Source organism: Mobula hypostoma, chromosome 4, assembly GCF_963921235.1.
Source record: "Mobula hypostoma chromosome 4, sMobHyp1.1, whole genome shotgun sequence".
In the NCBI taxonomy this organism is placed as follows: Eukaryota; Metazoa; Chordata; class Chondrichthyes; order Myliobatiformes; family Myliobatidae; genus Mobula; species Mobula hypostoma.
Genome location: NC_086100.1, coordinates 36,550,057 through 36,564,194, shown reverse-complemented (window position 1 = coordinate 36,564,194; position 14,138 = coordinate 36,550,057). Strand labels below are relative to the sequence as shown.

The following is a 14,138-nucleotide window of genomic DNA, read 5'->3' as shown; positions in this document are numbered from 1 at the left end:
GGATGATCAATACCTCCACTCCGTACCCCACCAACACTACTTTATCATTTTCTTATGTACGCATTTCTCTGCGTAGAGTCACTTTAAGGACATACAATCAATGAATATAAGCTATCTTATATATTTATATCAAAGTTGCTGCATCTCTAGGAAGAGGTACAGTCGACGTTTCGGGCCGAGACCCTTCGTCAGGACTCACTGAAAGAAGAGTTAGTAAGAGATTTGAAAGTGGGAGGGGGAGGGGGAGATCCAAAATGATAGGATCAAATCTCTTGATGTGTGTTGCTTGAATTTCCAGCATCTGCAGATTTCCTCGTGTTTGCGTTATATATTTATATGGTTTTTTTTGTGCAGGATCGGATCCGGAGTAACAGTTCTCCTTTGCGTTTGTGTACTGGAAATGACACTGAGCGAGTTTGAATCTATCCGGCTGAACACCTGCACTGCGCACCAACTTCCCGGTTCGGGCTCCCTGGGTCCTGGTCCCGCCGGGCGGGGTGACGTGTCACGTCACTGCGAGAAGCGGAGCCGAGCCGGAGCCGGAGCCGTAGGGGAGGCTGGGAGTTGGGCTGTGGTCGTCCGCCAGACTGCTTGTGGGCAGGGAGGGTTCGGCCTTGTGGCATTGAGGAGTGTGTATCTAAGCTCCGAATAGGGCGGTGGGGTAGATATTTTAGAGGAACCTGCCATCAACGTTCTGGAAGCGCTGAGGCCGCGAAGGACATGTTGTCGACATGGAGCGAGGGTACCTGGTTCCAGGACGCGGAGAGCCCGGAGGTGGAGGAGTGCAGGTACTGGCCCTATCTGATCGGTCAAACCGTGTGTGTTGTGTGTGTCCTGTCATTGCGTTCTGATCAACGGGCAGTCACTGACTGGATGGCCTGAATTGTAGTTTATTGTGCCTGGGAGATCCCTTCCTAAAGAGCGCTTATGTTATTCAGTTCATGCCTTGTGTGGTTTAGGTGCATCATAGCGGACATTGCTGTTACCAGACTATGTTTTATTTAGGAGGAGGGTGATACCAAGTGGAAAGAGGTAGTTTCAGTGACAGTTAGCTGCGAAGTAAATCCGATTTTCTTCTGAGGCTGCAGAATCGCTGGGGTCAACTGTCCTAAATCGACAATTATAATTTTCTATAACTCTATGTATTCGGAGCCTTAGGCTGTGAGATGCGACCGTGTATCCAGTTACTTAGATCATATCGATTCCCGGATGCTTTCACATTTAGGATTTCAGCAATTATGGGTGCAGAATATGCATAGCGAGCATGTGAAGTCTCTTAACTGCAGCCCACATCATAGCGTAATTACAGCACGGGAAGCCGTCAAGTTCATGTGGAGGAATTCAGCCCAAATAGTTCAGTTTGTTTGCGCTCACTCACCAATTTCATTTTGAACCTGTTGATCGTCTTTGTCTCCATCACCTTTAAAGGCAATAAATGCCATACAGAACAATTTTTTAAAAAATTGCTCTAGTAGTACATTTTTGAGCAGTAAATGTTTCACAGGCATTGCTTTTAAGAGCTAAATATCCATCCTCAGGCGATTAAATGTTTGCTGATGTCACAAGCAAACTGGTAGTTCCCACAAGTCGCCAACATTTATGATGTCACTGATCATAATACCTATATCTTGAAACAATTCTATTTTGTATTTTAAATTGTGACCAAAAGCACATCTGAAGAATGTGATTATGCTGGAGAATGGAACGCTCTAAGCTTCAACACTGCTCTTTCTGTGCTGGTTTTAAACCTTGGAGCTTCAGCTTGCATAATTAATTGCTATTTTGCTCACTTCAAACATGAACGATTGTTTTGGGATGAGCTAGCATATGTAGCATGTTCCTGTTACCTCAAAGTTGATTTAACTAGGAAAAAAAGTGGAAATTTCATATAATTAATGGTAATAAAATTGGTTTTTTTGTGCAACTGAACCTATTTTAAATTAAGAGGAACTAGTTTAGTACCAATTTTTGTACTTCAGGGCTCCAGCAATTATAATGAGATTTTCCAAGTTTCTTTTATATAGGAGTTGCACAGCCTGCAAAAAAAACCTGATCTTGTTTAGCGTGCTGATTATAATGAATATTTGAGCAGTTCAAGAATGTTTTTATCTTAACCGAGTTCTTACAAAAGTTTTGCTAATGGAAGTTTCCATTGCTTGGTTAAGTTTATGCCAGTTGTTCTGCCTTCTCAATATTATTTGACTTGAACTTTTGTGTTGTTTTAATTTGTTAAGCATTGCTTGTGTTACAACTACAGAAGGTATTGGTGAAATCACACATAGAGTATTGTGTGCAGTTCTCACCCAGTTACGGGAAGGATGTTATTAAAGTAAAGAAGATGCTGAATAAAGTTGTCAAGGATATTGCTGGGACGTGAGGGCCTCTGTTATAAGGAGAGATGGATAGGCTGGGATTAATGTTCCCTCTAAGGTACACGTACGTATATACAAACACACAGACGCAAACACAAACACACACACACACACACACACACACACACACACACAGAGAAACACCCCCCCCCCACCTTTTGCTCCTAGTGCACAATGGAATTTAAACTGTGCACAAAAGATTGTCACCCTCTACCTCGTTGGCATGTTAAATATATTTCACGATTATACACAATCACATTTCCTTTTTCTGTTTCTGATGCAGATGGTGTTGACTTCACAGAGCTTGTGATGATTTGTCCTCAGATTTTAGAACTGGCTTATTTATACTGTTTTTATTGAAGAAATTATTGAGTGTGCACATGTTGTTGTCACTGGCAAAAAATTGCACAGCAGAAGATTTTTTGCGTCCACTGGTCACTACAAATTAGGGGGCACATTGGCTGGGATGGTTTTCCCCGGAGCGAAGGGAACTGAGGGATGACCTTATGGAGGTTTATAAATTCATGAGAGGTAGACGTAATGTGGATGGTGACAAGTCTTTTTCTGTAAGTAGGGGAGTCTAAGGCTAGTCGGCACAGGTTTAAGGTTGGAGGGGAAAGATTACCGGAGACCTATTGGGGAAGTTTTACACATGGATGGTATTGGGCGTATGGCATAAGCTGTCAGAAGTGGCAGAGCGAGGTGCAATTACAACATTTAAAAGATATTTAGATGCATCCGTGGATAGGAAATGTTTAGAGAAATATGTGCCAAACACACATTTCTCTAAACATTCTGAAACAGAATTCCATTGTTATTTATGCAGATTCAATTTCTTAGGTGACTATTTGCTATTTCATGGTATCAATTCTCACCAATTGAGTGAAAAATGCTCTAATTATTCTTGAAGATAAAAGACAATATTCAAGTTGCTATCAATATGGAAGAGTGTACTTATCCACAAAGTTATTTCAGTTTTTATAGGATGCGTTAATTATTGTCCAACTTAATTATTCCTGAACTAATAATGAAACAGTGGAGAGTCTGGCAGCACAAATAGGCCAAAGAGCGAATTTCCCAGTTTGCTTGTGGCATCAGTACGGTGGGGTTTCTTTACTGGAGAATAATAGTGACAAGGTGTTTTTTCTATGACAAAGTGGTAGTTTCACGGTTTCTATTAATACGTTTTTTTAATATATGAAAACATGTTTACTTGTAAACCTGGTTCTTAATTCTCCAACTATAATTGTGGTGTTCAAAGGTTCATTTATTATCGAAGTACTGTATACAACTTTGAAATTCTTCTTTGAATAAAAGAAAGGCAGCATGATCATCAACCCTTGCATAAAAAGCATTAGAATGATCAGGTGAAAAACCCAATATAAAAAGCTATAAGTCTGAAAAAAGTCTATAGTTCAAGTCCATATCTAAAAAGCAGAATACCTGGATAACATTCAAAGTCATCTCCAAATCAGTGGTCTAGAATTTTCCCTATGACTACTTAACCACTCTGCTTCCATAACACATGAACAGGCTGGAACTTCTGTTTTCGCAAGAAAAATGAAGCTGGTATAATTGAATTTTTTTTCAAGGTCTGTAAGGTTCTAATAGGATAATTACCGAAAATATTTTTCCATGCTTGGGAGATCAGAACTTAGCACCATTGATATGTTAGAATAAAGCAACTGAAAATTGCTTTCTGGACACCAGACCCAACCATTTCCCCTCCACCACCGCTCTCCTCCATCTAGCGGAACTTGTCTTCACTCTTAAATAATTTCTGCTTTGGCTGTTCCCACTTCCATCAAACAAATGGTGTAGCCTTGGGGAATTGCATGGGTCCCAGCTATGCCTGCCTGTTTGTCGGCTCTGTGGAACAGTCTGTGTTCCAAGCCTACACGGGTGTTGATCCCTCGCTTTTTCTACGCTACATTGACTGCATCGGTACTGCTTCCTGCACTCATGCCGAGCTCGTCAACTTCATCAACTTTGCCTTCAACTTGCACTCTCAAATTTACCTGGCCCATTTCCGACACCTTTCTCTCCTTTGATCTTTCTGTCTCTATCTCTGGAGACAGCTTATCTACTGATGTCTATTATAAACCCGGGGAGTCTCACAGCTACCTGGACTATACCTGTTTCCCACCCTATTACCTGAAAAAATGCCATCCCCTTTTCTCAATTCTTCCATCTCCACCACATCTGCTATCGGGATGAGGCTCTTCATTCTAGAATGAAGGAGATATCCTCCTTTTTCAAAGAAAGGGGCTTCCCTTCCTCCACCATCAATACTGCCCTCAGCTGCATCTCTTCAATTTCACTCACATCTGCTCTTAATCCATTCTCCCGCCACCCTAGCAGGGATAGGGTTCCTCTTGTCCTCAACTACTACCCCACCAGCCTCCCTGTCCAGCACATAATTCTCTAAAACTTCTGCCTTCTCCAACCGGATCCCACTACCAAGCAGATCTTTCCCTCCCTCCACTTTTTGCTTTCTGTAGGGATTGCTCCCTATGTGACCCCTCCCCCGGTCCTTTCATCCCTCCCCACTGAGCTACCTCCTGGCACATATCCTTGAAACTGGAACAAGTGCTACAGCTGCCCCTCCTCCACCTCCCTCACTACTATTCAACACCCCACACAGTCCTTCCAGGAAAGGCAACTCTTCATCTGTGAGTCTTTTAGGGTCATATACTGTGTCTGATGCTCCTGGTGTGGCCTCCTTTATAACAGTGAGACCCGATGTAGATTAGAAGACCGTTTCACTGAGTACCTACTCAGAAGAAGCGGGATTTCCCAGTGGCCACCCATTTTAATCCCACTTCCCATTCCCATTCCGATATGTCCATGCCTGGCCTCCTCTACTGTCTTGATGTGGCCACACTCAGGTTGGAGGAGTAACACCTTATAGTCCCTCATGGTAGCCTCCAAACTGATGGCATGAGCATTGATTTCTTGAACTCCCAGTAATGGCTCCCCCCACGCACACCCCCACCATTCCCCATCCCCTTTTCCCCCCTCACCTTATCTCCTTGCCTCCCTCTGGTGCTCCTCCCCCTGTTTCCTTCTTCCATGGCCTTCTGTCCTCTCCTGTTGGACTCCCCCTTCTCCAGCCCTGTATCTCTTTCACCAATCAACTTCCCAGCTCTTTACTTTCTCCCTCCCCCTCCCGGTTGTGTTCCTCTCTCCCCGCCCCACCTTTTAACCCTACTCCTCATCTTTATTTCTCCATTCCTGCCAAAGAGTCCTGGCCCGAAATGTCGACTGTGCTCTTTTCCCCTAAGATCTAGTCCACCATCTCTTCACTTTTAATTTCATGTTTACCTTGCATTAGATTAATCACTATTTTTGGTTTCAGGAAGTAAAATCCAAGGGTGTGGTGCTTTTCATGCTTCGCTGTGTTGCTTATTTAAACTGGGTTTAATGGTGTGTTAATTATGATATGTTAAGCAACAATTAATTCGTGGTTATTTTAAATAGTTTTTTGGTCATTCTTTGTTCCGATTTAAGATGGTGCTGGTGAAGCACAGCGATGACTTACTGGCAGCAAACAAAACTACTAATTATTTTATTAATCACACTTCTTAACAAAAATGGTCACTGCAGTGAATAGCCTGTAACTCCCCTTTTGGAGTTGAGCTTTTGAGCTGCCTGTAGGACCTGGCATTCTTGGGGTGTAAACTGAAGTCCAGAAAGTCCAAGACCGGTGTGTGGCTTGGCATGAATCAAGGCGGTGAGGCATGGGCCCGAAAGTGGCGAACAAGCCAATTTTTGGCCACTGGAGTACACTTGGAGGAGGTTTGAAGCAGCAGAACTGAAGCGAGGCAAAGCTGGGGTGGCGAAGCCTGGGCTCGAGAGTGAGGCACAAGCTGACGTTTGACCGATTTTAAGTACTGGGCCAGATTGGGAAAGTCAGGTACGGGCTGAATTGAAGCGGTGGTTCCTGGGCCTGAGGGTGTATTGAAGTGGCAGGACTTGGGTCCGAGAGTGAGGAGCGACCTGCTGTTTGGCTGATTTAAACACCCGGCAAAATTGAAAATCTCAGGGTAGTGGGGCTGGAGGTGAGGGAGGGGCTGGTATTCAGCTTGGCGAGGTTTACTCGTCTCTGCACTGAACTGGGGTATAGCCTGCGGCTAACGGGCTCCTGAATTGGTTGGGACTGGCTTCGTGGTTGTGGACTCACTTTCATGAGCTTCAGTTCTGAATGCTATTTACTTTCTTTTATTGTTTCCATGATTGTTTTTTTTTAGTTTTTGACGGTCTTCTTTTTAAAATGGGTTCCCTTGGGTTTCTTTGTTCTTGTGGCTGCCCGTAAGGAGACAAATCTCAAGGTTGTATATGGTATACATACTTTGATAATGTACTTTGAACTTTGAAATTCCTCTGTAACATTCAGAGCCACAAATATAGATTTTTATCATAATTGTTAAGCTTATGTGCATAACCTGCAATATGTTCAATTGTTCTGTGCTCAGGTTATATCACTGTGGTTCTCAGTGTTGTTCTTAAACTTGTCTTAGGCAAGAACACTGGAAGCTTTTGGGTGCCTTGAAGACGACTGTGGAGGGGCTGCTGTCAACCAACAATCCGAATGTGTGGTCCAAGTATGGAGGATTGGAGCGACTCTGCAAGGAAATGAACAACATCATGTGTCATGGACTAATAGAAGACAAGGTCTTGATCTATTGTCTCTTGTAGCAACATGTTATCAGTAAAATATTGACTCTTATTTCTCCCGAAGATCAGTGTTTGAATTATTTAGCCATTGTGATTTGTGGTTCAAAATGATCTGAATTGATATGGTTCTTTTAAGAGTGCAGAGCTATTGAAAAAGCATGATACGGAAGCATACTCTTCTGAATCGCATTTGATGGAGTTATTTCACACCTTTTCTATTCCAATTGATATATGGCCCAGTATGATTTTTTTTCCTTTCAGGAAATAATCATAAAAATGTTAAATTTTGTTCCTATACGATAGTGCACTGTAAAGTAGGTGAATAAGTTTAAATTTAGTAGATGTTGCATGAGGTATAGGTAAGTGTTATAACAAATCCTGGGAATATGTCACTGTTCCTTCACCACCACATCAGATTCTTCAAGCTTGCCATCCAACAGCAATCTGGGAATAACTTCAACCCAAGTACAGCAGTAGTTTAAGAAAACAACTCCATACCACCTTCATGGGGATAATTAGGGATGAGTACTAAACACTAGCACTGCCAGTGATGCGCTGATCTCCACAAATCGCCCATCACCCAGAAGATGCCCTCTTCTCATTGTGACCATCAAGGAGGAGATACAGGAGCTTGAAGACACACACTCAGTGTTTTAGGAACAGCTTCTTCCCCTCTGCCATCAGGTTTTTGAATGGACAATGAACCCATATACACTACCTCACTTTTTTTCTTGCTCTCTTTTTGCATTACTTGTTTAATTTCACGACACGTGCCAGTGATATTAAACCTGATTCTGATCCAGGAATGAATATAAACAAAAACAAATGTAAATTATTTGAATCATGGTGTTGAAATGGGAGTGGAGTGGTGCAGAGAAACAACTTTTTCATTTTGGATAATTGAGAACAGTAAAATTTAATCATGACGAGGAAGGGGTTTGCAGGTGCTGGAATCTGGAGCAAAAGACGCTGCAGGAGGAACTCAGTGGGTCGAACAGCCTCTCAGTGAGATGAATTGAAGTGTGACATGGGGGCAAAATTGAAAATGGTGATGAATACAGGGCCAATGGTGTTATACTTGAATGTATGCGGTATGCGGAATAAAGTAGCAGAGTTAGAGATTGGTGGATATTATGTTGTGGGCTTCACTGAATTGTAGCTGAAAGAGATCGTGGTTGGGTCTTAACATCCAAGGATACACTTTGTATCGACAGTACAGGCAGGTAGGCAGAGTGGGTGGAGTAGCTCTGTTGGTAAAATGAAATCAGGTCCTTTGAAAGAAGTGACATTAGGATCGGAAGAAATAGAATCCTTGTAGGTAGAGTTAAGAAACTGCAAAGGTAAAAAGACACCGATGGGAGTTATATACAGGTCCTTGAACAGTAGCCAGAATGTGGGGTATAAATTTCAACAAGAAATAGAAAAGGCGTGTAATAAGGGCAGTGTTATGATAGTCATGGGGGGATATAATATGCAAGTAGATTGGGGAAAGTCAGGTTGGTGCTGGGTCCCAAGAGAGGAAATATGTAGAATGCCTATGACATTGGTTTTTACAGCAGCTTGAAGTTGAGCTCACTGGAGGAAAGGCATTTCTGGATTGCGTTTTATGTAATGTACCAGATTTGATTACGGAGCTAATGGTAAAGGAACCCTTGGGAGGCAGTGATCATAATATGATCGAATACACCCTTCAGTTTGAAAGGGAGAAGATGATCAGCTGTATCAGTATTACAGTGGAGTAAATTCCTCCAGAGGCATGCGAGAGGAACTAGCCAAAGTTGACTGGAAGGAAACACTAGCAAGGATGATGGTAGAACAGCAATGGCTGGAGTTCTTGGTGGCAATTCGAAAGGCACAGGAGAGGTACATCTCAAAGATAAAGTAATATTCTAAAGGAAGGATGGGAAAACTGTGGGTGACAAGGGAAGTCAAAGACAGCATAAAAGCAAAAAAGAGGGTATATAATATAGCAAAAATTTAGTGGAAAATTAGGATTGGGAAGCTTTTAAAAATAAAAAAAAACCAGGATGGACAAAGGAGAATTTATGGATGTTGTTTACTTGAATTTTCAGAAGGCTTTTGACAAGGTGTTGCACGTGAGGCTGCTTAATAAGTTAAGAGCCCATGGTATTACAGAAAAGATTCTGGCACGGATTGAAGATTGGCTGACTGGCAGGAGGCAAAGAGTGGGGATGACCTGGTTGGCTGTTGGCATATAGTGGTGTTCTGCAGGGATCAGTATTAGGACCACTTCTTCTCATGTTATATGTCAACAATTTGAATGAAGGAATTGATAGCTCTGTGGCCAAGTTTGCAGCTGATACAAAGGTAGGTGGAGAGGCAGGTAGTGCTGAGGAAGCAGAGATTCTGCAGAAGGTCTTGGACAGATTTGGAGAACGGGCAAAGAAATAGTCAAAGGAATGTGATGTAGGGAGTGTATGGCCGTACATTTTGGTAGAAGGAATAAAGGCTTAGTCTATTTTCTAAACAGGGAGAAAATTTAAAAATCTGAGGTGTAAGGGGATTTGGGAATCCTTGCAGGATTTTCTAAAGGTTAACTTGGAGGTTGAGTTGGTGGTAAGGGAAATGCAATGTTAGCATTCATTTTGAGAGGACTAGAATGTGATGCTGAGGCTTGGGATCCAGCACCAACCTGACTTTCCCCAATCTACTTGCATGTTATATCCCCCCATGACTATCATAACATTGCCCTTATTACACGCCTTTTCTATTTCTTGTTGAACCAGCCAGACCTCAGTTGGAGTAATGTGAGCATTTTTGTCTTATCTAAGAAAAGATGTGCTGGCATTGGAAAGGATCCATAGGAGGCTCACAGGAATGATTCCAGGAAAGAAAGGCTTAATATTTGAGGAGTGTTTGATGGCTCTGGGCCTGTACTCATTGGAGTTTAGAAGAATGAGGAGGGATTGTTATTGAAACCTGTCAAATACTAAATAGCCTAGAGATAGAGTGGATGTTGAGGGTATTTTGTGTAGAAGGTGAGTCTGGGACCAGAGGGCATAGCCTCAGAATAGAGGCACACCTATTTAGAACAGAGGTGAGAAGGAATTTCTTCGGCCAGTGGGTGACAAATCTTTGGAATTCATTGCCATGATGGCTGTGGAGACCAAGTCATTGAGTATATTTAAAGTAGAGGTTGATAGGTTTTTGGTTAGTCAGGGTGTCAAAGGTTACAGGGAGACAGAAGGAGAATGGGGTTGAGAGGGTTAATAAATCAGCCAGAATGAAATTACAGAGCAGACTTGATGGGCCAAGTGGCTTAATTCTGCTCCTATGTTTTATGGTAAATGGGAAAGGAATTGTCAACATTTAGAGTATAACTGATCAAAGAATTGATCTTTATTATTGGGCATTATAATCAATGCTGCCTAACTTGCTGAGTTTGTCCAACATTTTGTGCGTTGCTCAAGATTCCAGCATCTGCAGTATCTCTTATGATTATTATTATTGATATTTTTCTGAGATGGATTGTAGACTTGTACTGCTTGGCCTTGTTGAAGTGAGTGTTGGTTATGCAGTTAAATAGCTGGTGTTTACTTATATGGGGTATGTTGTGTTTTTAGTTTGTCCATGGGATGTTCCCTGGCTAGGAATGCTGATATTTATTGCCCATCCTTCATTACTACACAACTGAAAAGGCTGTCGGAAGCCCTTTACGCCGCCGGTTGGTCTAGTTACATAGGCCAGACTGATAGGAATGGTAGATGTCCTTCACAGTGTGATGTGAGTGAGTACAATGTGTTTTTAATGACAACACATAGCTTTCACACACAAAATAATGTAGGTACTGAGCAGATCAGGGCACATCTATTGAGGGAAATAAACTCCTGATGTTTCAGTAGAGACCCTTCAGCAAGACCTGTCCTGAAGAATGGTCTCAGTCCAAAACGTCGACTATTTATTTCTCTTCATAGGTGCACCTTGATCTGCTCAGTTCCTCCAGCATTTTGTGTGCTGCTGAAGATTTCCAGCATCTACAGAATCTCTTGTGTCAAACACATAGCCTTTTGTATGTTGGAAATTCCAGTGTTTGTTCAGACACTTAAATTCATTGGGTGTATATGCCTCTATCAACCATTTAGACAGTACATTTAAGATACCAAAATAATTCTTCTTTAGATCCTTTATAAACCTATTCCTTGCCTTAAACTTATGCCTATGTTCATTCTGCTGTGGGGAAGTTTCCTGCTACATACCCAATCGCTGCCCCTCTTAATTTTGTATCCCTCTATTGGGTTATCTTTCCCTGCTCCAAAGGAAGCAAATCATGCCTATCCAACTCTCCTTGTGTATGAAACAATTCACACAGGTATATTTAATTACTTACATCCAGGTTCCCCAGTTGCCATGATTGATTTGAACTCGTATACAGTTTCTGGATATAGTCCATGTCTCTGGAAGCTAGTCTGGTATCTTTGCCACTATGTTCCATGGAAAATATTTACATTACTAATTTAAATTGTTAACTGCATGTTGATTGCTTGATTGACTCTGGTGTAAAACCATTTTTTAAAAAGCCCTTTTTGTGAGACTATCAAATTTACCTTCTGTAACTCTTAATAATCCTGCTTGGAGAGGTTTCAAAGTTGTTGAATTGTTATTTTCCTGTAGTGAAAGATTTTATTTTTGCTTTTGGTTCTTGACCAAAATCTAATGGACTTGATTAATGGAATATCTAACAGATTTGATATTTGGAGGACTGCAGTCTTGGGCAGGGATAATTTTATTAAAAATTGGGTAGACAAGATGTTTGAAATCTGAAATAAAATTAGAAAACTTTGGAAACTGTCCAGCTAATATCTATAGAATGAGAAAGAGTCAACAGTTCAGGTAAAAGACAATTTTATTGAGGTGATTTGGTTTAGCTGTTGAAGATTAAATTGAAAAGCTACACTATGTTGAGTTACTCTTGTATTATTATATTATCAGTAATGGTATTTGAGTTTGGGTTAAGCTTGATTAATTTCTTCATTTGAAAATAACTTTCTTGACCAGAGTCAGAGTACATTTTAACTTGTATTTTTGGCAACATATTTTAACTTACTATACTAACACAAAAAAGGGAAGTATTTACCTACCACTGAGCTTAAGCCATGTTTGTTCTGTAATTCAGTGCTGATTTTTTTTTTGACTTGCAATCCAATGTATTTTCTCTTCTGTAAACTTATTTTGAGAATTCAGAGGAGACCAGTTATTTGAGGTACTACTTTTGAAATCTTGTTTTCAGTTTTTAGGTTTGACTTCCTATTTTTAGTTGTGACACGTTGAATATGACAAATTGACTTAAACTCCTGAGTTTAAAATGTCCCGAGGTACTGAAAAATGGGGGAGGAAAAAGGGGTATAGGTGAGGGAAGCGATAGATTAATCTTAGAGTAGGTTAAAATGTCAGCACAACATCATGGGTTAAAGGGCTTGTGCTGCACTGTTCTATGAGGGGTGATTGATAAGTTCGTGCCCTAAGGTAGAAGGAGTCTGTTTTAGAAAACCTAGCACATTTATTTTTCAACATAGTCCCCTCCTACATTTACACACTTAGTCCAGCTGTCGTGGAGCATATGGATCTTGGACCTCCAGAAAGTGTCCACAGCAGAAGTGATTGATAAGTTTGTGGCCTAAGGTAGGAGGAGATGAGTCATACAGCTCTCATTACATGCACATGCAGTTCAACTCCTTGAGTGATTATGCAGAAAGTTTGAAGTTAATAACTCATCAGGGGTGATTGATAAGTTCGTGGCCTAAGATAGAAGGAGATGAGTTATTAACTTCAAAACTTTCTGCATAATCACTCAGCGTTGACCTGCATGTGCATGTAACAAGAGCTGTATAACTCACCTCCTTCTACCTTAGGCCACAAACTTATCAATCACCCCTTGTATGTTCCATTACACTGAATTTTGAGCCATTTTGTGCCAGATTCTAATGGTTGACCCCTTTGGTTATATCATGTGACTGGCCTGCAGTGCTTTTGTATTATGTGACTTATGTTGCAGATCTGGGAGTTTCTGTAAACCACTGAAAGGAAATGTCAACTACCTCCTGGCTGCATTCTATTCAGGCTGTTTTCCCCCTTCTTGGGAAATTTGTTTTCCCTCGAAAATGTTCTCTTAAAAACTGTAGTGCTCTGATAAGCAGATAAGAGAGTGTGCATATTTTTAATTTTGCATTGCTGTTACTTAACTTGCTGTCACCTAGATTCACTAAAGTTATTGCAATGTGCAAAAACTCAATTCCAGCAGAATTATCAATATTTCCATTTGGGTTGACCATGAGCTCGTAGTAAAATAAAACCCATAATAAAGTGATAAACCCCAAACTAAACCAAGATTTGATTTTCAGTATCGAACTTTATTGAAGTTGCAAGGCAGTTCTTGAAACATGACTTATGGAGATGCAATGTGCCGTACTCTGTTCCCTCTAAGCTGCATGGGTGCACGGCTGCAGGAGCTGAATTGCTCCTGTGCATGTAGCCCTTGTTGCCACGCAGCTTGAATAAAGACAGATGAGAATAAGTTCACTAAAGGTGAAAAAATGTTCTTTGTTTTACTTTATTTCAATATACCCTTCAGTTAATAAAATCAAAAGCAAGCAATTTTTCAATTTTCATTTGAAATATTCATAGTATGCATATTATGGGAAAAATTGAAGTGCCATACATTTTTCAGCCATGTTAAAAAATTTCCTGTTCAGAGCACTTGTTGGTCCATGTAGCTGTAAAAAAAAACAAATTAGGGTTTTATGAATGAGTTTTAAACTTGTGTACTGAGATAAGAAAATATCGACTGCTTCTAGCATTTGTCACATAAGTGTGCTATTGGATTTTTATATCTGGGACAAAGGAAAAGAATGACCTTGTGAAGAGTAAGTTCTCACTGTTAGACTGTTAGTATATAAATATTATAATTGTTTTTGTTTTCAATTAAACAGATATATTTACAGCATAAAGATTACTGGCCATTTGTGAAGGATGTCTGCTGGGTCAATCCTCATCTTGCTCATAATGAACAGGTAAATCAAAGAAACCTGAATGGTGCTTGTTTGTTGTGCTTGAATGTTTGATTACTGCAAA

At 40.8% G+C, this 14,138-nt stretch overlaps 1 protein-coding gene across 3 annotated transcripts in view; it reads left to right on the top strand.

Annotated features, from left to right (window-relative positions):
• Positions 1 to 535: 535 nt before the first annotated feature.
• The window catches only part of rubcn (rubicon autophagy regulator), a 61,711-nt gene continuing 48,108 nt past the window's right edge, over positions 536 to 14,138 (top strand). For all 3 annotated transcript variants that reach the window (XM_063045607.1, XM_063045606.1, XM_063045608.1), the window contains exons 1-3: positions 536 to 788; positions 6,893 to 7,046; positions 13,997 to 14,077. In XM_063045607.1, coding sequence (XP_062901677.1) covers positions 721 to 788; positions 6,893 to 7,046; positions 13,997 to 14,077 — 303 coding nt within the window. In that variant the 5' untranslated portion in view covers positions 536 to 720. The remainder of the gene's footprint in view (positions 789 to 6,892; positions 7,047 to 13,996; positions 14,078 to 14,138) is intronic.